The 24198-nt window shown below is 39.7% G+C and overlaps 1 protein-coding gene and 1 long non-coding RNA gene across 2 annotated transcripts in view; one reads left to right on the top strand and one right to left on the bottom strand.

Annotated features, from left to right (window-relative positions):
- MFAP5 (microfibril associated protein 5) overlaps window positions 1-19605 on the top strand; it is a 98467-nt gene extending 78862 nt beyond the window's left edge. Inside the window, exons 7-8 of the mRNA XM_083354499.1 lie at window positions 12417-12490; window positions 13282-19605. Of these exons, the coding sequence (XP_083210625.1) occupies window positions 12417-12490; window positions 13282-13403 (196 nt within the window). The 3' untranslated portion in view covers window positions 13404-19605. The remainder of the gene's footprint in view (window positions 1-12416; window positions 12491-13281) is intronic.
- LOC310635498 overlaps window positions 1-24198 on the bottom strand; it is an 838887-nt gene that overhangs the window by 46651 nt on the left and 768038 nt on the right. The window lies entirely within an intron of this gene.

Raw genomic sequence — 24198 nt, 5'->3', positions numbered from 1 at the left:
GGAGAGGGTAGGAGGCTTTGGAGGGAGGCTGGTTACTCCTGATGTCTTTTTGGCCTCCAGGGCTGCAGCTAGGACCTGGATGGCTGTCTCAAGTGATGCTGTATTTGTATCAGCCTCGGCTGGGCAGACCTCATTGCCATCATAGGACTTTAGGCTTTGTGGTGGGGAGGACCCAGGAATTTGCATGCTACTTTGGCCGGATGCCAGGGATTGCATGCTATTTTGGCTGGATGCCAGGGATTGCATGCTATTTCGGCTGGATGCCAGGGATTGCTGGCCTTCCAGGCTTAGTTGAGGCCTGTCTTTGTTAGACCATGTGGGGTTACTGGGGGCCGCCATCTTGTTTCCTGTGCCAGACCATGTGGGTGCTCTGGGAGCAGCCATCTTGTTTCCGCTTGCCCCAGGAAGCTGTAGCTCACAGCTGGGGGGGCTTTGCGCCAAAAGCCCTGGGGTCCCGGGGTCACTAAGGGTGGTGGGCACCATATTTGAAGGCCTCGTGGTCGCTAGGGAAAGACTCACCAGGTGTTCAGAGGCTTCCTGCGCTGGTGTCCCCCTCTTTTGCGTTGTAAGTAGCTTTACAAGCAGCTCTTCACGTTCCTGTGCAGTCATCTTGCCCACGCGGCGTTTGGCTTCAGCCAGGTCTGTTTCTGCAGCATCTGGGCAGTCTTGGGCAGTCTGCAAGCCTTCCATGCTTTCCTCTGTGGCGTTCAGGGGTAGAGAGGCATGTGAAGGGGTCCTAGATGCTCTGCTGGATCCTCTGAGAGAATGGAGGTCATCTGTGCTCTCACCTGGAACGGAGTTTGCTTCAGGGGCTGAAGGCTTGGCTGTAGGCAGGGATGCTGTCTTTGATTGAAGACTTCTGCTCACAATCGGAGAGATCCTGCCATCTGTTATAAATGGATTTGTGCTGGATCTTCCAGACATCTTGTAGTATAGCTGCTGGCTGGCTTGGAAGCGTTCCCTTAAACCATCCTCTTGCTACCAACTTGTGAGATGATCTCATGAGGTCGATGGATCGTTAAGGTGCTTCCAAGTAAAAGGCATCACGCAGAGATGCAATCATATTAGCTTTATTCAACGATAGATTAAAGAGAAAGAAATACTTGCCATGAAGGCATTCATGCCTGCATGTGAGAGAGAGCAAAAGAAAAGAAAGCAAGCTAGCATAGCATAACTGGAACAGAAGAAGAACTAAACTGAAGAGAATCTGAAGAGAGACTAGAACAAAGAGCAGCCCCTCATGCAGAGGTATTTATGGGGGTCTTGGTCCCTCCCTGACCATAAAACACTCTGCCAATGGGGCTGTAGGGGTCTGAGACCCTTGGCTCATCAGTGGAAGCAAAGAAGCCTCTTTGCCTCCATCTGATGACCCTTTTGGGTAACTGCCAATGGCTGGCACAAAACATCTAACAGTTCTTTTTTTTAAACAAGTTTTATTGGTTTTTCAGTTAAAATCTACATATTTAGAAAGCATCATGATGACTGGGTAATCAGAGATTCAGTAACAGATTTTTCAGTACATAATTCAGGTTACATTATCAAAACATCCTTCTCAATTTCCCTTAACATTTAATACAACCAGTTTAAACTAATAAATTTCTAAAAATAGCATGTTCAGTTGAAAAATGTGTCAATTCAATTTCATTGAAATATATCTATGTCCTGTTATTAAAGTTTACCTAATTTTAATTTTTATTATATTATTCAGATTTAGCCTTTAACATTCCAAATAATATTCACAACCCAAATTTCCCTTATTTCATTACAGCAAAAACTATAGCATCTAACATGTACACAGTGGCTGAGTAGCTATGTTCTACCTAATAAATATCATCTATTTCACATCCTAATACATCACATGTTACTGACAGGACCACAGCCTATGTTTAACAATCTACAACTATTTATACACAACAACCGGATTCTGTTTTAAATTTTAGCTAATTCTTTTTTATTATTAAAGAGTTTTACAAAAATATTTTACAATACATATCCCCAAAACCCACCCACCCCAAACCACCCCCCTTCCCCCCACTTCCCAGAGCTGAATACAGGGTTATAGATATAATAATCATATTCTAACTAAAATTATCTATTATAAAATTAACCAAATTCATAATGTGCTTTAACTTCCCTTTAACATAGATACATTCAAATTATTAAAAACATAATAATAATAACTTAAACAAAAATATAATCAATACTAATACTAAAATTAATAACAATATCCCTCTAAAATCTACTCATAAGCTAAGTGGAACTTTTTAGTCCCATATTTATTCTGAATATAATCTATCCATCTTCTCCAAACTGAAATATATCTTTCTTGTGAATGATCCTTCAAATAAGCAGAAATCTTAGACATTTCTGCAAGATTCAATACAGTACCCATTCTTCTATAGTAGGCAAACTATCCTTCTTCCAGTATTGTCCCACCAGTAACCGTGCTGCTGTTATCAAATTCAACATCAGATTGGTTTCTTTAGTATCACAATCTACAACAATACCCAATAAAAACAATTGTGGAGAGAACTTTATCTTTTTCTTAAAAATCTTTTGAATGTTCCAACAAATTTTAATCAAAAAAGCTTTTATATTTCTACAAGTCCACCACATATGAAAATAGGTGGCATCTAAACTACCACATCTCCAGCATTTAGACTGTAGGTTAGGATACATGTTAGACAACTTTTGGGGATCCAAATGCCATCTATAAAACATTTTATAAAAATGTTCTCTTAAATTTTGAGCCTGAGTAAATTTAACATTTCTGACCCAGATTACCTCCCAAGTATCCAACGGAATTGGTTCCTGGATATTTTGTGCCCACTTTATCATACAATCTTTAACTAATTCCGTTTCCGAATCCAATTCAATTAAAACATTATATATCCTCTTTATATGCGCACAATTTAAATCTCTAATTTGTTTTGCTAAGTTTTCATCTGTAGTTGTGATGCCAACCTTCTGATCCAGCTTCAACCTAGCTTTCAATTGGGTATATTGAAACCAAGAGTAACTTATGTTTTCTTGTTTTAACTCATCTAATGATTTAAGTTGCCAACTATTCCCTTCCAATCTAAGTAATTCCTTATAGGAAAACATATCCAAACTCACTCCCATAGATATGCCTTCTATTGCATGTTCGGGAATTCCCCAAATCGATATTTTATAATTTAACTTATAATAATACTTTTTCCAGACACGCAGCAAGGCACTTCTAAGAATATGAGATTTAAAAGCCCTGTCCACCTTTTAATCATAAAGCAAATATGCATGCCATCCATATACCAAGTCCCAACCCTCAAGGTGAAGTATTCTTTGATTAGTTAAATTAAGCCAACCGCTAACCCATGTCAAAACCACCGCATCATAATATAATTTCAAATTAGGCGCCTTGAGTCCCCCTCTTTCCCTAGCATCTTGCAAAATCTTAAATTTGACTCTTGGTTTTTCCCCCGCCCAAATAAATTTAGTAATACCCTTCTGCCATTCATCAAGGTTGGCGTCCTTTTTCAATATAGGTATCATTTGAAACAAAAAGAGAAACTTCGGCAGAACATTCATTTTTAACAGCTGCAATTCTTCCCAATAGAGATAATTGTAACTTTTTCCAATTATTTAAATCTTTTTGCATCTTCAACCATAGTGTTTCATAGTTATTCTTATATAATTTTGCATTTGAAACTGCAATATACACTCCCAAATACTTAACCTTTTTTACTATTTCAAAACCTGTTGATTTAATTAACATTTCCCTTTCACTCATAGTCATATTCTTAGACAATATCTTGGTCTTATTACTATTTACCTTAAACCCAGAAACCTTACCATACTGAGTTATAATTTCCATCAAACCTATAACCGATTGTATCGGTTGAGATAATGTCACAACCAAGTCATCAGCAAAAGCTCTCAATCTATAATCATTCTGTTTTATTTTAATTTCCTTTATCATAGAGGACTCTCAAATTTTAATTAATAAAATCTCTAACGTTAAAACAAACAACAATGGTGATAGGGTGCATCCCTGTCTTGTACCTTTTTCAATTTTAAACGTCTCTGTTAACCCCCCATTAATTAAAATTTGTGCAGTTTGTTGTTGATATATAGCTTTAATAGAATGTAAGAATCCTTCTCCAAAATTCATTTCCTCAACAACTCTAAATAAGAATTGCCAATTCAATTGATCAAAAGCTTTTTCTGCATCCAAAAATATCAATGCTGCAGGGACTTGGTTGTTCTTATATCCAAATATTCAAGCAAATTTACAATTTGTCTTACATTATATTTCATATACCTTCCAGATATAAATCCCGATTGATCACTATGAATCATTTGCTTTAAAACTTACATTAATCTATTAAGATCTTATAATCTGTATTCAAAAGCGATATAGGTCTATAATTTTTAGGTTGAGTAAGGTCTTTTTTTTTATTAAAGAGTTTTACAAAAAACAAAATTTTACAATATATCCCCAAATCCCTCCCACCCCAAACCCACATATATCCCACTTCCCCCCCAGTTCCCAGAGCTAAATACAAAATTATAGTTACAATAATCATATTCTAAATAAAAATTATGCATAATATACAATTAACCAAATTCATAATGTGCTTTAACTCCCCTTTAACATAACTACAAACAAAGTACCAACACTAAGATTAATAACAATATCCCTGTAAAATCTACTCATAAGCTAAATGGAACTTTTTAGTCCCATATTTGTTCTGAATATAATTTATTCATCTTCTCCAAACTGAAATATATCTTTCCTGTGAATGATCTTTCAAATAAGCAGAAATCTTAGACATTTCTGCAAGATTCAAAACTTTAAACACCCATTCTTCTATAGTGGGCAAACTATCCTTCTTCCAATATTGTCCCACCAGTAACCGTGCTGCTGTTATCATGTTCAACATCAAGTTAGTTTCTTTAACATCACAATCTACCACAATACCCAATAAAAACAATTGCGGAGAAAACTTTATCTTTCTCTTAAAAATCTTTTGAATGTTCCACCAAATTTTGATCCAAAAAGCTTTTATATTTCTACAAGTCCAACACATGTGAAAATAGGTAGCTTCTAAACTACCACATCTCCAACATTTAGACTGTAAATTAGGATACATGTTAGACAACTTCTTTGGATCCAGATGCCATCTATAAAACATTTTATAAAATTTTTCTCTTAAATTTTGAGCCTGAGTAAATTTAACATTTCTAACCCAAATTATCTCCCAAGTGTCCAACGAAATTGGTTCCTGAATATTTTGTGACCACTTTATCATACAGTCTTTAACCAGTTCCGTTTCTGAATCCAATTCAATTAAAGCATTATATATCCTCTTTATATGTGCACAATTTAAATCTCTAATTTGTTTTACTAAATTTTGATCTATAATTGTGATGCCAACCTTTTGATCTGACTTCCACCTAACTTTCAATTGGGTATATTGAAACCAAGAGTAACTTATGTTTTCTTGTCTCAACTCCTCTAATGATTTAAGTTGCCAATCAGTCCCTTGCAATCTAAGTAGTTCCTTATAAGGAACCATATCCATACTCACTCCCATAGATACACCCTCTATCGTGTGTCCAGGAATTCCCCAAATCGGTATTTTATAATTTAACTTATAATAATACTTTTTCCAGACACGCAATAAAGCACTTGTAAGAATATGGGATTTAAAAGCCCTGTCCACCTTCTTATTGTAAAGCAAATATGCATGCCATCCATATACCAAATCCCATCCCTCAAGATGAAGTATTCTCTTATTAGTTAAATTAAGCCAATCACTAACCCACGTCAAGGCAACCGCATCATAATACAATTTCAAATTCAGCGCCTTGAGTCCCCCTCTTTCCCTAGCATCTTGTAAAATCTTAAATTTAACTCTTGGTTTTTTCCCTGCCCAAATAAATTTGTTAATACCCTTCTGCCACTGATCAAGGTTTGTTAATACCCTTCTGCCACTGATCAATTCAATACTAACATATCTCCCTTGTTTATCCGATTCAATTAATCTAGCCGAAAAATCTTTTCTTAAATAAATGACCACTCCAGCCTTCTTGTCCGAAGCAAAAGCTGCAAAATGTGTTCCCAACCGGGAATTAACCAAATACTTTTGGTCCTTTAATGCAATATGAGTCTCTTGTAAGCAAACAATGTCATTTTTATGTTGTTTCAAATAATAAAATACTTTCTTTCTTTTCTGTGGTGAGTTTAAGCCATTAACATTCCATGTCAGGAACGTCACCATCTCTGGTGACCTTTGGAACATAACCTGAAGATCACCTGTTGCTCTCTTCGGGCGTGCTCCTCTCACAGGCTCTGAAACAGCCGCATCTTGTGTAGTTAAACCAGATACAAGCTTCTGTTTTTGCTCTTTTTCTTTACGCTTCTATGCAGCCCTAGTCATCCTCTGTTCTTTCGGGTCTTCCTTTAATGCCAAACTCTGTTCCATAGTCTCAGCCTGCTGCATCTCCTCAAGAGGCAGTGACATTGCCCCTTCACTCAGTTGTTTATCTTCCTGTCTTACTTCTGTTCTTTTAACTTGAGGAGACGGTGGTGAGCCTGCTTTAAGGACCTTAGTATAAAAATCTTTTGCTTTTAAAATTGTATCCAGCCTATACCTTGTACCTGCATAATTCACCACAATTCCAATGGGTATTTCCCATCTAAACTGAATTTGTCACTTCTTGAGCTCATCAGACAGAAAGGTGAAGTCTTTCCTTTTTCTAAGAATTTTTGGGGGTATCTCCTTTAAAATTATAATATCTTGGCCTGCAATTTGGAATCTTTCCCGGTAAAAAGCCTGGATAATTGCATTTCTAATTGATCTCCTTGAGAAGTAAATCACTACATCTCTAGGTAAATTTTTCTGTCTGGTAATCCAGGAATTAACCCTAAATGTCTTATCCATCTCTTTAACTAATTCTTCAGGTTCACATTTCAAGACAGGAGCCACTGCTTGCACCACTTCCCATTCCAAATCTTCTTTGGGGTTCTCTTTCAAACCCCTTATACGCAATGCAAACTCCATGTCTCTATATTGTGAAATGGTGACTTCATGTTCTGTTCTGTCAATTTTAATCTCTGCTCTGTCTACTTTCTGTTCAACACTGATAACTTTATTTTCCAAATTCTCAACATATTCCATAACTGAATCCACATGAACATCCAGGCGTTCAATATGTGCAGCCAAGCCCTGAAGTGCAAGCACTATATCCTCCCTCATCTGCTTGTTTTGATTGACAAATTCTTCCTTTGTTTCCTTTATTTCTTGCTGTAATACTTGTGTTGATTGCATCACAACTTGCTGAATATCTGCCAATGTAAATGCAGGTGGTGGTGGGGAAGGTGGTTGTGCTGTAGGTTTCATTGTAGTTTGCCCTGCAGCTTGTGGTACGGGTGAAGAAATTGCACTTTTAGAAATTGTAGGGCCTCCCCCACACCTTGCAGCCATCTCTTAGGTTTCAATTTCCTCTTTCTTCCAGCAGAATCAAAGTTCAAAAAAAAAGAAGGGAGGAAAAAATAAAAGTTTTTCTCCCAAAGTTCCTTATCCTTCAGTAAAAAAAAAAGGGCAAGCTCTAAAATACACAAAATCCGATACTGGTTTGAATCAATTGCAGATTGTATCTCTTGCTATGTTGCAAAATGTAGCAACTTTCCAAAACTATCAGTTCATACAAGAAAGCAACATTCCAGCACCATTTTTACTCTATTTCCATCAGCTTAAAACTTGAAGAAGATAATGAGTCTGAGTTAAAGTTAAAATCCAACTTGAAAATTCAAATCCTCCTGTTTCCCTCTGCCTGCTTCTTAAAGAAAAAATACTCACAGTCTTATCTAAGCAGCAGATGTAGTTGTTGTGTCTAGTTCCACTCTCTTATGGAGCGAAAGCTGGCACCATGGGACAGCTGATTTTCGCTGTCTTTGAGCGCTCTAACGCTTCCCAAGATCGGGCGGCTTCTGAAATGCCACCATTCGGCACGGCAGCGCTACCGGAAGTCAAATTTTAGCTAATTCTTAATTCTTAAATAGAATAATCAAATGTCTTTTAACATCAAAAGTGGGATCTATAAACCAAATTTCCATTATGTCAGTGGGGTCTCTGGGGGGGGTAGGACAGTGGGTAGGAGGCTCATCATCTTGTTTCAGCAATGAGCCAATCAGATCACAGTAGGATTCAATTATTGTTGTCATGTATGGAAGCTGAGAGAAGGACATTTGTCAGTGTGTTATGTGATTGCTATCAAGTTGGTTGGGTTTTTTGTGTTCTTTCATTTAGTGAGCTTGTAAAACATAATAAAATTAAAGTAATGGTGCAAAGAGTTGACTGGTCACCCAGAAAGCAATGTAAAATAGAATTCTTAAGTGAACAAGGTTACATTTATAAAGAAATTAGAAGGAAAATTGGTGGAAACTTAACCAAAGGTGGCATTTCTACTGTACACTTTTCCCAAAAGGTTTCCACAATTTTGGCCACTACTTTATGAGGGGGGAATTAAACAATGAAACCAGTGTTTTGGATTTTAAAGGTTGTTGGAAAAGTACTCATTCATTTTACCAGATGCTGAAAATAACAGAAATCTGAAGCAGAATGGCTGTACTAGCAGATGAAAATGATATAAAATCTGGACAAAAAATGGTCAATAAAACATTCTTGATTTTCTATTTTATCTTTCCTAATAAGCTGTAATCAACTTCCTCACTTAACTTTGCACAACTTGTGGGTCCCATGCCATTCCAAATACCTGCAAGAAAGCAGCTGCAATCTGAGTACTCTAGCTCGGGGCTTTTCCAGTCACCTAGCAAGGGATCAAAAACTTGATGACCACCCCCTCCCAAAAAAGGAAAGAAAGTGATAAAGTACATTAGTCCTCGACTTACAACAGTTACCTTAGTGACTGTTCAAAGTTACTAAGGCACTGAATAAAGTGGCTTATGACCATTTTTCACTTATGATTGTTGCAGCATCCCCAGTGTCATGTGGCTTTCCTCCTTCTCATTCCAATCTCCTTCCTTCCTTCCTTCCTTCCTTCCTTCCTTCCTTCCTTCCTTCCTTCCTTCCTTCCTCTCTTTCTCCCTTTCTCCAAGGTGCAAACACATGTGTCCTCCTCCTCACCCAACCCCCCTCACAAGCTTCTGCAAAATGCAAATTGACTCCATTTTGCAAGCCAAGTTAGGACAAGAAAGGGAACGGGCACAAACTTACATTTTTGAATAGAAAATCCACGTGAAGGCACTTCCCCGCTAAGTTTGATCCATAAGGTAGCATGGGAGGGTCAGAGAAATCTTAAAGTGCCGGAAAACCAATTCCAGAGGGCAAAACCTCCCCGCAACCTTTGCTCTCCAGCTGTCATCTGATCCGAGAAGCCAAGTTTGTTTCTCTTTGCCTTCTCTCTCACCCAGCAGTTGCAAAATCCTGGTCCTCAAATGAAAGGCGGCCCAACTCGTTCACCCCCCCAAACAGTTCACCTGTTCTGAACCAGCCCTCTTCTGGCCTTGTAGTAAGGCAAACCCCTATTCAGAAAGAAGAGACTGGAGAGCGTCCAAGGCTAAAAGGCATCTGCCAAGATTTAATTACGCAGTTAACAAAAACACTAGAGCTTGTCTTCTCAAGCGGAAAAGTTGCTTTCAGCAACCAGCCCCTCCCCAAACACTCCTTTTATAGAGAGCTCAGGGCGTGGTCTCCCTGTGCCTCCTCCCGAGGAGTCCCACAGCCTTTCTTTGTTTGTTCCTGCTCGACTGCCTCCTGCGTCGGGCGTCCTTGAACAGGGCCAGCTGTGGGTCATCTTCCTCCGCACTCTCGGGCTCACGCAGCTGAGAAGAGGTCCCCGGCTGAGGGCTCTGCAAAGCCTCCAAACCATCATCAGCCGGTTCGTTTCCCTCCTCCCCCTCATCTGAGTCATCCGATACATCGGACCCAGCTGTCGGACCCACAGGCTGGCCCTGAGTCACAACATCACCTTCCCAACAAAAACATACAAAGGGGTGTCTGCTTACACTGTGCAACCCTGCCCTGCAACTAATTACTTGGGAAATTTTCTCCAAAGAGCAAATCCCAAAGAGTCTTCTTTGGTAGCCGGTAGAAGAGGCTGAACTGGTTTTGCAAATTCGAGCTACAGCTTTTCCATCACACGCTGTATCCACACAGCCCGAGAGAGGGTCGCTCCTAAGGGGCAAATGACTTCGGAGGGTGGTGGGGGAAAAAAAACAACCAGAAAGGAGCAGCCGCCTTTTGCAAAGCAGGCTTGCTGCGGCACATTCGCTTCTCCCTCCTGGCTTCCACCAAGTTGGAGCTTTTTCTTTCTTTCTTTTTTTCCCTCTGGAGGTGCAGATTTTCCCCTCCCAGTAAGGCACGCATGTAGCATATAAATCCAATCACTTACTCGACTCTAACCTTTTCACCACATGGTCCTTGGCCTGCAGCCTTGCTCTGTGCGGAGGACAGAGCCCCATCGGAGATCCGCACCTGTTCTTGGCCTCAGCCCTGGTGGTGCACTTGCCTTCTGCCAAAGTGCTGCCCACCTTGCCCAAAGCCACCTCAGCTGAAGGCAAAGATCTGCACCACGCCGAAACCGGACATTCACTGCAACACAATGAAGCGTGACCCCAACCTTATGAGCTGTGGGGGGAGGGGAGGTGCTGAGCCGCAGAGCCCAGATGGCCAGCAAGGACAAGGGGAAGCCAGGCCATCTCCTTGCTGCTACCCAGTGGCCGTCTGGGTGGCGACCTCCCGGCAAAGCAGGCCATGTTTTGGTGGGAGGTGAGCACGCCGCCAGGGCTGAGGCCAAGAGGAGGAAAAGATATGTGCCATGCCAAAACCATCTGATTCCCCCCACCCGCTGCACAGATCCCCTTTCTCCCACCGCAATTCCCCCCACCCGCCACACAGATCCCCTTTCTCCTGCCACAATTCCCCCCGACCCACCACACAGATCTCCTGTCTCTCGCCATAATTCCCCCTCACCCGCTGCACAGATCTCCTTTCTCCCACCTTAATTCCCTCCCACCCACCACACAGATCCCCTTTCTCCTGCTGTAATTCCCCCCACCTGCCACACAGATCTCCTTTCTCCTGCCACAATTCCCCCCCACAGCACAGATCCCCTTTCTCCCACCGCCGTTCCCCACCCCCCACACAGATTGCCCTGCCTTCCTTTTGGAGCTCAAATCCATGGCCACGGGGTGATTTTGCAGCACCCCAGCATCCCGATCTGAGCTCCAGAGGCTTGGAAAAGACCTCTGCTGCCTGGATCAGCCATGTGGGGGCCCTGCAAAATTGCTCTGCAGGCTTACCTGGACTCACATCCAGCCCTGCTCCGACTCAGAGTGCAGAGTGAAAGAGAGCACAGGTGCATGTGGAGAGGCAGAGGGGAGGAGCCTGGCCCCGCCTCCTTCTGGGGTGATGGCATGCATGCCCACAGGGACAGCTCCGTGTGCTGCCTGTGGCACGCATGCCATAGGTTCGCCATCCCTGCTCTAGGGCTTCATAGAACTTGTCAATTTCATCCTCTTCAGCACTGATGATTGGGGCATAGACTTGGACTACTGTGATATTGAAAGGTTTGCCTTGGATGCACATTGAGATCATTCTGTCATTTGGGGGGGTTGTATCCCAGTATTGCTTTTCCTACTCTTTTATTGACTATGAAGGCTACTCCATTTCTTCTGTGGGATTCTTGCCCACAGTAGTATACCTGATGGTCATCTGAATTAAATTCACCCATTCCTGTCCATTTTAGTTTGCTGATTTCTAAGATGTTGATGTTCAGTCTTGTCATCTCTTGTTTGACCACATCCAGCTTGCCTTGATTCATGGATGTTACATTCCAGGTTCCTATGGAGAATAAATCTTTACACCATCAGACATTCCTTTCACCACCAGATGCATCCACAGCTGAGCGTCCATTCAGCTTTGGCCCAGTCACTTCGTTCATTCTGGCGCTACTAGTACTAGCCCTCTGCTCTTCCTCAGTAGCATATTAGACACCTTCCGACCTGAAGGGCTCATCTTCCAGTGTCATATCTTTTTGCCTTTTGGTACTGTCCATGGGATTTCCATGGCAAAGATACTAGAGTGGGTTGCCATTTCCTTCTCCAGTGGATCACGTTTTGTCAGAACTCTCTGCTATGACTTGTCCATCTTGGGTGGCCCTACATGGCATAGCTCATAGCTTCATTGAATTACGCAAGCCCCTTCGCCATGACAAGGCAGTAATCCATAAAGGGGAGTTATGCATATTAGTGTGTAAGATAAAATAGGTCCTTATTTGTGTAAGGTAAAATAGGTCCTTATATTAGCAATTACAGTAGGTGTCCATAGTGGTTTGCTATTTAAATGCTGGGTTCTCAGGAATTTGTTTCTCTTGTCTGTCCTTTTTGTCCTCTGCACTACTGGTGTCAGTGTCCGTCGGGCATACATAATAAACAAGGAGATCTGCTCTCGTATTGTTTGCAAAGAAGATGAAGCCATGCAAGGTAAGTGACATAACAAAAACTTATATTTTTATCAAACATTCCCATATTAGAAAAATGCCTAGAAAGAAATGATTGCATCTATTTTTAAAGAAGGAAGAGACATTTATATCAGAGCTGTATGGTTATATAGTTCTAGTAACATTCAATTGTCAGTGAGACAATTTAAGAAGCCAGCTTACAAATGGGAGAAGATGCAAAAATGCTAAATGTGCAGAATAGGGAAATGAAGTGTGTGTGTGGGGGGGAGGGAGACCCAGGATTTGTTTAGGTGATTATTAGGTAATACACTGTTTCCAAAACAAGTATCTGGATATTCTCCAATTGTGTTACAGTGATCCTAAGCGTATTTGAAGTGTACTACACTCTTAAACAGATGTAAAAATAAATAAAATGACAATGCTCAGCAAAAAAAATAATAATAGATCTGCTTGAAGATTTTCAAACTTCTCTGAATGTTGTGATATGGCTAGAAATAAATTAAGTATGTTTAAAATAGTATATAGCAAAAAAAGGTTTAAAATAATTGATTTATATTTGCTTTCCCTAAAATCTGGCAGACTTTTATGGAAATGAAATATCACAGATTTTGGAACACATTCCTGTGAAACTGATAGATTGAAAACTGTCCTTAAAATATATGTAGTAATAATTAGAAACTGAACTGCCCTCCCTTCATATTTAGTCGTAAGTGATTTTAATGCTATGGATCCATAAAATGATACTTGCAAATGAAGCTGTATATATAAATTATGTCAAATGATTAGCTCTTTCTTTCTCTGGCCTGTTTCTAGATGAGATTTGCCGTCAGCTGGCTGGCCTCCCACCACGCCGCCTCCGCCGCTCTGGTGAACCTCGAGGATCATCCTGCCGGCGAGCAAAGGGCCAATCTCAAAACATGCTTGATTCTCAATGATCAGGAAACTGTAGGAATGAGAAGAATAAAGAGGAACTGAGATCATACTGGAAATACATCCTAGATTTGCCTTTTCTCACCCAATTCCTGTCTCAAAAGGTGCTTCACTATCACAGGGACCTTTCATATCAATAGGTCATCTCTGAGATGTTAGTACTTAGACCCTCATGCTTTTGGGTTATTATAACCTTGGACTACCCAAAAGCCACTTTAAAATATACATACAAAACACTTGTTTTCTCAGTGATTTTCCATCCAGTTTAGAGCCAGCTTCTCTACAGAAAATTCTCTCCAGATAATTAATATAATTCATAGGGATGAAGCACTTATAGTCTATTCTTCATAGGGTTTGATTGTTTCTCTGCAAAATTAGAGGATATATTGAATCATATATTGAACTCATCATTTGTATGTCTTATGCACCTACCTGAAGAGAAGAGACACTGAAACTATGGAATCATAGAAAGTAAGGAACAATAGTCTAGTCCTTCCTTCTTCAGTAGAGGTGTCCACTATTACAGCATCCCTGATGTCCCAATCTCTGTTTAAACACTTCCATTAAGAAGAATTTACTATTTCCTGAGGTGATTTGCTCTACTCACTGTTAGGATATTTTGTCTTGACATCCAATCAAAGCTACTTCATTTATCTAACTGTTTTTAGTTCTGTATTCTGGAACAACTTAGAACAAGTTATTCATAACAGCAGTCTTTCAGATATTTGAACAGCTACTGTGTCAGTCTACAGCCTTCTCCAAATGCACTTTCAACTATTTCTTGTAAAGTTTTCCTGCAGGCCCCTAATCACCTGATTGTTCTCCTCTGGACATGCTCTAGTTTGTCAGTGTGACTGTCTTTCCTAAGACATAGAGCTCAGAACAGGATGTAACATTTTCTATAAAATCTGTTCAGCCCTGAAAGAAAAGGAAAGAACTGCACATAATTCAATTTAAAGCAAGGTTTTCAGTTTTGCAAGATGTCTCCCCAAAATACTTTTCTAATTCTTGTGAGGTGGAGCCTATCTCTTGCCAGGAGCTCCCCAGGCTCATAAATTTGTCCCATCAGCCACATCATTCCCATTTGCACTATCCCATTTGCTCGCATCTGGTATTCTCCTCTCTTGGACCATATTCTGCAACAGGAAGACATGAAGAAAATACTGCCTATGTCCCCAGCTAACACTAACCCTAACCCAGTACATCACAGTCCCTTGAAGAATTTTCAGGAATGTAGAGAGTCTTGGAAGCCTTTTCATCACATCTAAAGGTGTGCCTCTGGAAGGGCACTTTTCTTCTCTTGATAGATGGATTGCTTCTTTAGGCTCTCTGATCACTACTAATTGCTATTTCTCCTCTTTAGGTAGAAGTCCTTTCCTTGAACAATCCTGTTCCTTGGTTCCTGAGGTTGATGGCAACTGATGCTTGTCAAGGCATCCTGAAATATCAGCAACAGGGATGCCACTGAAACTATACTGAACTTTCAAAGAGTAAGAGCTCTTTTTAAACAGTGCTTAGTCTCACATTCCTCTATTTGGCTAATCTTTATCTATCTGGCAATCTCCTGGAAGACTTCTTGGTACTATTGATCTGGTGCTGTTGACCTGTGTTCATTCCAATAATTTCTTATAGTTCTTCATAAGATAGTGAATCAACAGTTTGGATTCTGACTCCTTTATCTTCTCCACCAAAAGGGCAATTTGCCTGCAATTTTGGTGCACAATTCTTGTCATTTTCTGGGAGAAAAGGAAACATGGGATTTTATCTTCAAGTCATAAGAGTAGTTTCTTCTGTCTCCACTTTTCTCTGATACCAATAAGCAAAAAATGTTGAAGATGACACTAAGACTGATAGGAATAGCCAACACCCCGGAAGATAGGGTCAAGGTCCAGATGAATCTTGACAGACAGAACACTGGGCCTTATCTAACAAAATGGAATTAAATGGAGAGAAAATAATGTTTTACACTTAGGCAAGAAAAACCAAATGTACAGGCACAGATCAAACCTGGTTAAATAGCAGTAACTGGTAGTGGACAATATGAGACAGTGGTGTGGGCAGCAGCCAAAAAAGCCAACACAATCCTAGGTTGTATTAACAGAGGGAAAGAATCAAGATAATATGAAATATTAGTCATCACCATCATTTTAACCATTAACTATTCACTGTAGGATGATGGCCTCTTCCACATGTTTCCAACCTATACAGTCTTGAGCTTTCTTTTGCCAATTGGGTCCACAATACTTGCTAATGTCATCGATCCATCTTGTTTTAGGTCTCTTTCATGGATGCTTTTTATCAAGTGGGATCCATTCTATGACTGCCTGGTCCACCTGCCATCAGTCCTTCTTGCTATGTGACCAGCCTATTTCCATTTCAATACTTTTACTCTCTTGATGAAATAGTATTGCTTTATAAAGTCTTCTAAGACTACACTTAGAATACTGCATTCAGTTTTGGTCACCATATTATAAAAAAAGATGTAGAGACTTTGGAAAGAATACAAAGAAGAGCAGCAAAGATTATTAGGGGGCTGAGACTAAAATATATGAAAGACAATTGGAGGAATTTGGTGTCTAGTCTATTGAAAACAAGGACTAGGGGTAACATAATATCAGTGTTCCAATATTTGAGGGGCTGCCACAAAGAAGATGGAGTCAACTTTATTCTCCAAAGCACCAGAAGGCAAGACAAGAAATAATGGATAGAGACTAATCAAGGAGAGAAGCAACCTAGAATTTCCTAACAGTGAGACCAATTAACCAGTGGAACAGCATGCCTTCAAAGGTTGTGGGAGCTCCTTTACCGGACGCTTTTAAGAAGAGACTGAACAGCCTTTTGTCTGGAATGGTACAGTATAGAGTCTCCTGTTTGAGCAGAGGTTGGACTAGAACACAGGTCTGCAACCCGCGGCTCCGGAGCCGCGTGCGGCTCTTTCAGCCATCTCCTGCGGCTCCCAGTCCTCTGCCATGTGCAGTCCCAAAAAAAAAAGTGGGACTAAAAAAGTTCAACCAATCAATTCAAATATGCAGGGTAGGTGCATATCTCACCTTGGCTCTACTTTTCAGTCAAACCCTGTTCTGCACATGTGCGCATGTACGCGCATGCGCACACATTTTTTTGCGGCTCCCAGTTTTTCCTTTTGTGAGGGAACCGGTTCAGAGTGGCTCTTTCACTGTTTCAGGTTGCTGACCCCTGGACTAGAAGATCTACAAGGTCCCTTTGAACTCTGTTCTGTTCTGTTCTGTTCTCAACAAAGTCCCTTTTAACTCTGTTATTCTGTTCTATTAAGTGAAAAATACTATAGAGCAGACCCTGTAAGATAGAAGGATGGTATGATAAAAGCTTTATCTAGAACTTCTTTGGCAGTAGTTCTGTATAACTAATGCAATATGATTGGAAATGGAAAATTGCTTTCAAAGTACTGAACAGGATATCATAGAGCCTTTCTTACTCTTTACTCTCTTTATTGTTATCTTTGGGTAGTTTGGTGGTGGAGAGACATAAACAGGAATTACCATATCCTGAGTTGTGGGGATTCCATATAAAAGTGCAGAGGTTACTTTATTCTGAAGCATGGGCATTGATCCATTCTACCCAGTCCTGTTTTCTCTGATTGGTGATAGCTATCCAAGAGCTTAGGATATTCTTTTAGAGCCCTCCCATCCTTACTTTTTTAAAATTTAATTTGATTTGTTGAACTATGAATTTTTCCTTCTTCTTTCCTTCTTCAGAAAGAATCTTCTTTCTGAAAAGTATGCAATCTATCACTGATTTTTCTCTTCATCTCCAAGTATTTGAGTAAGCAATTGCTTAACTTAAAAATCCCACAGGAAAACTGGATGTTTATTTCTGTGAAAATTTAGAATTTCTTGGTGAGACCCTCCATATGACATCTATGGAATTCTCACTTTTCAGTTTTTCCCAGTAGCAGTGGTTTCCTTTACAGCTGTATCTTGAACAGCAGTGAAGGAATTATTACTATTTTTATTATTCTGGTGTTTGCCTTCTGCCTTTTAATTCTGTTCAGCATGTTGCCATTGGATCCTAGAAGTGCATATCATTTATTTACCAGGGCTAATCCCTGATCCCAGTGAAATGGCAGAATGGCATTTGCTTTGTACTATGTAACACAAATCTACAAAAGATAAGACATTGTTTGAGTCTTCTGTGAATGAAACCTCTTGCTTTCAGATGGAATCTAAATGTTTCATTACATCAACTCACTAATAAAGAGAAAAGTAACAGTTGAGCAGACACTACAATATTCTCTTGTACTGATGAAATTGGATTACGCAAATTGGATTAGGTAGTACTACTGGTACCTCCATGGCATTTGTGCAGAAAAGCTTCCCAGTGGGTTCTGTCACAAGAGCTCATCTCCATTAATATAGTAGGTGCAAATTCAGTTTAAAGGGCTAAAAAGGGTGCTTTTACCTACAGTCCCACTAATGAACTGCATAAAATACTCATAGTATGTGCCATTTTGTAAGAGCAGCAGATCTTGAAATGAAAGCATTAGAAGGAAGGCAATTATGTCATCCATTCATCATGGAAAGTAGCAGGACAAATGTCTGTACAAAAGCAGTATTTCAAAAATAGGTAATATGGAATAATTTTGACAGCAAGTGGCTATTATAGTTTTTTTAATTGGTTGATTATTTTGTGTAAATACAAATTTGCTGTACTGTGTTTGTGAGGACAAGTATGTGTTTGGTGCCAAAGTATTTTTGAACAGATCACATGATCACATGTTTTGCACTTGACAACTCTTGACTGAATGGATGAATAATTTGTATTGCTTATTATCAGGAAATAGGGAAACTCACTTTCTGATAATCTGCTCACATATGCAAGCAATTTCTAGGAGTTTTCTTTTTGTTGTTGTTGTTAGTTGCAAAGTCATGTCCGACCCATCGCAACCCCATGGACAATGTTCCTCCAGGCCTTCCTGTCCTCTACCATCTTCTGGAGTCCATTTAAACTCACGCCTGCTGCTTCAATGACTCCATCCAGCCACCTCATTCTCTGTCATCCCCTTCTTCTATTGCCCTCGATTTTTCCCAGCATTAGACTCTTCTCCAGTGCGTCCTTCCTTCTCATTAGGTGGCCAAAGTATTTGAGTTTCAACTTCAGGATCTGGCCTTCTAAAGAGCAGTCAAGGTTGATGTCCTCTAGGACTGACCAGTTTGAACACCTTGCAGTCCAAGGGACTCGCAGGAGTCTTCTCCAGCACCATAGTTCAAAGGCCTCAATTCTTTGGTGCTCAGCCTTTCTTACGGTCCAGCTTTCACAACCATACATTGCAACTGGGAAGACCATGGCCTTGACTATACGCACTTTTGTTGGAAGGGTGATGTCTCTGCTTTTTAGTATGCTGTCTAGATTTGCCATAGCTTTTCTCCCCAGGAGCAAGCGTCTTAATTTCTTGGCTGCAGTCCCCATCTGCAGTGATCTTGGAGCCCAGGGAAATAAAATCTGTCACTACCTCCATTTCTTCCCCATCTATTTGCCAGGAATTGAGAGGGCCAGATGCCATGATCTTTGTTTTCTTAATGTTGAGTTTCAAGCCCACTTTTGCACACTCCTTCTTCACCCACATCAAGAGGCTCTTTAGTTCCTCTTCACTTTCTTCCATTAGAGTGGTATCTTCTGCATATCTTAGGTTGTTGAAATTCTTTGTTACTATAGCTAATAAATGAAGGATTTGGATATGTGAATTTGGCTATATGTTTGGAATTGCCTTTAACTTTTGATACTAACTTGATGAATAGTGAATGAATAGAAATGGATTTTTTTCTCATCATCACTTTAGGAAAAACAATTGCCTGTTGCATTTCTGCATGACATTTAGTTATTATTGAGCTAGAGATGCAGTTCTAATTAGAAAAAAGAGAATACTCTGTCATTATAGAAAATATCTACTTTTTTAAAAAAAGTTTTTACTTTTCTATGAGAAGCTGGTGCACCTATGTTGTTATGTTAGAGGTACATATATAATAACTTTAAATCTGTTCTGAATGTGAAATATAGAATCAGAGGTACTTTCAAATGTATTATATAGCTATTACACACCATATTTTCAGAGAACACAAGATATTACTTATGCAGCTTCACTGGTCTACTTTATGCAGTTAGGATGATGAATTTTAGTGGAATTTGTAGAAAAAAGCAACTATATAAATAACTTGTATTTTGCAGAAAACTTACACAAATATATTAAAAGATAATTTGAATTCTGATTTCTTTTGTTCCAGTGTATGATCTTTATCTTTATTATATTTATATACCGCCCTTCTCCCGAGGGACTCAGGGCGGTCTGTTCTATAATTTTATTTTATCAGAGTTCACTAAATAACTCAGTCATCTTTCCAGAAGGAGCAGAATTCAAGGAGTAGGTCAGGCAATCCACTAGCCCTCCAAGACCACACTGCTTAAAACAAACTACTAAAGAAAAAAGGCACACCTGTCATTATGAAATTGGTAAAAAGAGGTGGTTTAATTACTAAATTGGCAATTTTTTACTACAGTTCTTTATTTACAGAAAATAGAGATGTGCATTAGATTTGGACAAAACCAGCACTGAAAGAGAGAACTGGAGAGGTTCTGTGGCTCTCTGTGAAAGTGATTGTTTCTGAATCTATTCTAGATGGTTTCAAAATTGATGGTGATGGTGTGTTTGTTGAGTTACAGAAAAGCAGACAGTGACTACTTTCACATATCACATGAAGCCAAAATGTGGTTTTGGGGTTTTGTTATTATATCATTTTCAAATTTAGCTATGGAATGTGCACATAAAATATAAGAAAATAAAAATCAAACTTCTCTTAATTGCCTTTATACAGGTCTCCCATTTGATAATAAAATACATGCTGGTATTCTTGATCTCATTGCTGCTATTCTGCCAGCTTCGCAATGCATCTGCCAGCCTGACATTAGTAAGGGGGGCAATGGTGGGATTCAAATATGTGAACAACTGGTTCTATGTGCAGATGCCACTTCCGGAAGACCATTCTGGGCCTGGGCAACAAAAAATAGCTACTGGTTCTGACGAAGTGGTACAAACTGGATGAATCCCACCACTGGGGGGGGGAGAGTGGAGAGATTGGAATGTGAGTAATGTGGGAGCCAAGGCCAAGCCAAGCTAAAGCCAAATGAAAGAATGTGGAGAAAGAGAAGGTGTGAATGCAAAGTCTGTTATCCAAACAACTTAGAGACTGTGCTGTCCTGCTCACTCACACTCACATGTAACAGTGGTTTGGTGGGTTTATTAATATTCCCCAGCAATTCCCTTCACCAAAACCCTAGAACTGTCCCAATTAAATTCAGCCAAAGGCAGACTGATGCTAATCCACAGACTAATGGCCAATGAGTCCAGAAGGCACTTGAAAGTTTCAGAAAGGTGCAGAAAGTAGTTGCTCTTCCTCATTACTGACCTGCTGCAGCTATGCCTCAGCCAAATCCATCTCAGATGGCTGCTTAGAGCTATTGACCAACTCCCCTCCAGATGTGCCCACAACTGATTCATCCTTCTCTGAACTGACATTTGGAGAGGTATTTGGAGAAGCATCCAGGTGAGCCATCACACCATTCCCCCCCACATGCCCTGTTCTCCCAGAGCCTCCCAGACTAGGTTTCTTCAGGTACTGGCAGTGGAACCAATGGACCAGTCTGTCAATGCTGCTAACATTGAATGTTATTGCTTGACAAGAGTTGAAGAAATAGCCATTTCATATGTTAAACTTGTGTATTGCTTTAAGAGATTGAGTTTAAGGTTGGGAGGGGGAAAGAGGAGGATTGTACCTTCAAGGCCATCTGAAACTAAAGAAGATAAGACCTTGGTGGGTTTTCTAATGGAAGAGAAACTGATTCTTTAAATTAATTGGAGAATATGATTAATGACAAAATTAAAAAGGTGGAGAATTGTGCTTTAATATATTGTACAAGGGGCAGAGATTTCAGATTCCAGATTCCTTCAAGGCAAGCATTTGCCAGTGTATTAGGCTGAATTTTAAGGTAAACAATGCCTCAGAGTCACTTGAAAAGCCCATATGTTGGAAAGTTGACACAGTCTAGGAATGTGCACAGCATCAGCTTCCTAACAGGACATGTCTTCAGGGCCATAGTCCTTCCAGTCCACTAAATATTGCATATGTCCCCAACAGACACAGGATTCCACAAAGTGCACCACCTCATATTGGCTGTCCCTGCACTAAAACTGGCTTTTGTAGGTGATCCAATGTCCATTGAGGGCTGGCTAGCATGGCCCAAATCTAGCACTACATGGAATGGAGACACAGCAAAGTGGCTAGTGGCCCTCTATGATTACGATGCAGTTGAGCTGATGTATTTTGACATCTTCATGTGGGTATTATGGAGGTGGTTCCAGGACCCCCTTGCAAACTGACACATCTTTTCTTTTTATATATATTTAATTGATTTTCTCATTTTACAATTGGATATTTAACAAGCAATGTGATGACTGGGTTGATCAATAGTTCAATAGTGTACATAAGTCTTTAGTATAAATATCATATTACAATATCAATAATTTCCTCTCTTTTCCCATTAATATCTGCTATCTCATATTGGGCTAGTACAATTCTAAAGAAAAACATCTTTGTTACAGTTATCAATAATTTTTAGGTTATATATATCTTAATTGCGTTTGCACTTAATCCTTGTATACAATCAATGTCCTGTTCTTGCTTTTTTCAGGCTTTAATTTCCCATCAATATTCAAATTAACACTATTATTTATGATTTCCAGGGTTCCCTTATCTTAACTTCTCCATTTCCCCCTAATATTCTGGTTACACTTCTTATCTATTTGATTATAGTATTGCTCTGTTTTCTAAAAATTAGCTATTTCACACCATGTTAAACTATCTAATTAGGAACTTCTGATTTTGCGCGGTAGCGACCAGTCATGGACTTGTGGATTCTCTGCACCCCCATGGGTAATTTCGCCCTGCCTGGGGACCCTAAATGGGTCTAAGTTGCCCCAGAGAGGTGACAAAGAAAGAAGGGTGCTCCAGCAATTCTGGAACAGCAGTGACCATTCCATTGAGGAAAGCTTTCTAACCTGACAGGAGAAAGGCTGGCCATATTGCATTGACCAGCCCAAGCTACTAGCAACCAAAGTCCAAAAGCACTAACCAGCACAACTGTGAACAGCATGCTTAAAACTGGGTGAGGAATTCAATCTTCTCTTTTCTATTCTATATTTAATTTCCTGGAAAAGATCCCCAAGAAGCAAAATACCTCCGAAAGGGAAGGAGGGGGATTTCTGCCCCACCCTTATACTAACGGAAGTGGCGAATTAATCTTTTTATGGAGGATCAAATTATGTGGAAGTGAAAAACAAATAGTTGCTGACACCTAGTGGTGGATGAAGACTATGACAGCTATGACTTTAATATAAGACTTGGCAAAACCTGGAAAAGCTAATCTGTGTTTGGGACCTTCAAAGTTTTAACAACAAAGAACAGCTGTGAGAAAAAAAACAATAATCTGGGCTATAGACAAAGAGAGAATTATAAATTTTAGAAAAAAAATCTTTTTTGAACTATTTGGATTACAAATATCTATTTAATTGGGACTCTAAAGCTATTTGCAGAGAAAAGAAAGGAAGAGAAAAACTCAAATTCTTGGCCATCATGGATCAGAGACATATAGAAAGAACATATCAAGAAAACATAAATATTTCACAGGAGGAGATATATAGTATACTGCAACTAATTCAAACAACAATGACTTTAAACCACAAAGAAATTCAAAATAACTTTGAAAATATAAATCAATCTATTTCTGTTAACTCTACAACAACAAAAAATCCCAGAAAACAACAACAGAGAAGGAGCAGATAAAACAGATAAATGGATATAGAATTGATAATAGAGACTTAAAGATGGAACTAAACAAAACAAGGAAACATGATTTAATCCTAATGGGGGAAAAATCACAAGAATTGGAAAAAAAATGTATCCCTTAAGGCTACAAAATAAATCTGAGGACAAGAAAACATACTGGATAAAATGGACTGTAGAGATGTCAGGAAAATCGGAGAGAAAGGAAATGATAAGAGAAGTAGAGAGAAAGAAAAAGAAAAAGATTTTCAACAAATGTGGAAAGGCAGAAGCCCCGTAGAAAGACACTTCTCCTGATTTACTTTTTATATCTACAGCAACATTTATAAACATATGGAAAAACTTTTTGATTCAGCAAAATACATTGATTAAGAAAGATACTGGGCAAAGAAAAAAGACTAAAGTGGAAACCAAGAAAATAGATGATGGGAATTATCAGAGAGAATACTTAAAAAAGAAACATTTATTTGAATATGGTTAAAGAACTAGGAAAGTTTGGGAATATGTATGTCATTCTACAGGGACGCGGTGGCTCAGTGGGTTAGGACACTGAGCTTGTCAATCAGAAGGTTGGCAGTTTGGCGGGTTGAATCCTGAGTGCCGCATAACAGAGTGAGCGCCTGTTACTCGTCCCAGCTTCTGCCAACCTAGCAGTTTGAAAGCATGTAAAAATGCAAGTAGAAAAATAGGGACCACTACGGTGGGAAGGTAACAGCATTCCGTGCACCTTTAGCGTCTAGTCATGCCGGCCACATGACCACGGAGACGTCCTCAGACAAGCGCTGGCTCTTTAGCTTTGAAAGGGAGATGAGCACCGGCCCCTAGAGTTGGAAACGACTAGCATGCATGTGCGGGGGAACCTTTACCTTTACCTTTATGTCATTCTAAGAGGGATGAATTCTCTAAATAATATAGTATGCTTTTTTAAACG

The sequence above is a fragment of the Vipera ursinii genome, assembly GCF_947247035.1.
Source record: "Vipera ursinii genome assembly, chromosome: 2".
Lineage (NCBI taxonomy): Eukaryota > Metazoa > Chordata > Lepidosauria > Squamata > Viperidae > Vipera > Vipera ursinii.
The sequence above is the reverse complement of the archived record's forward strand: the minus strand, read 5'-3'. Positions and strand labels throughout refer to the sequence as shown.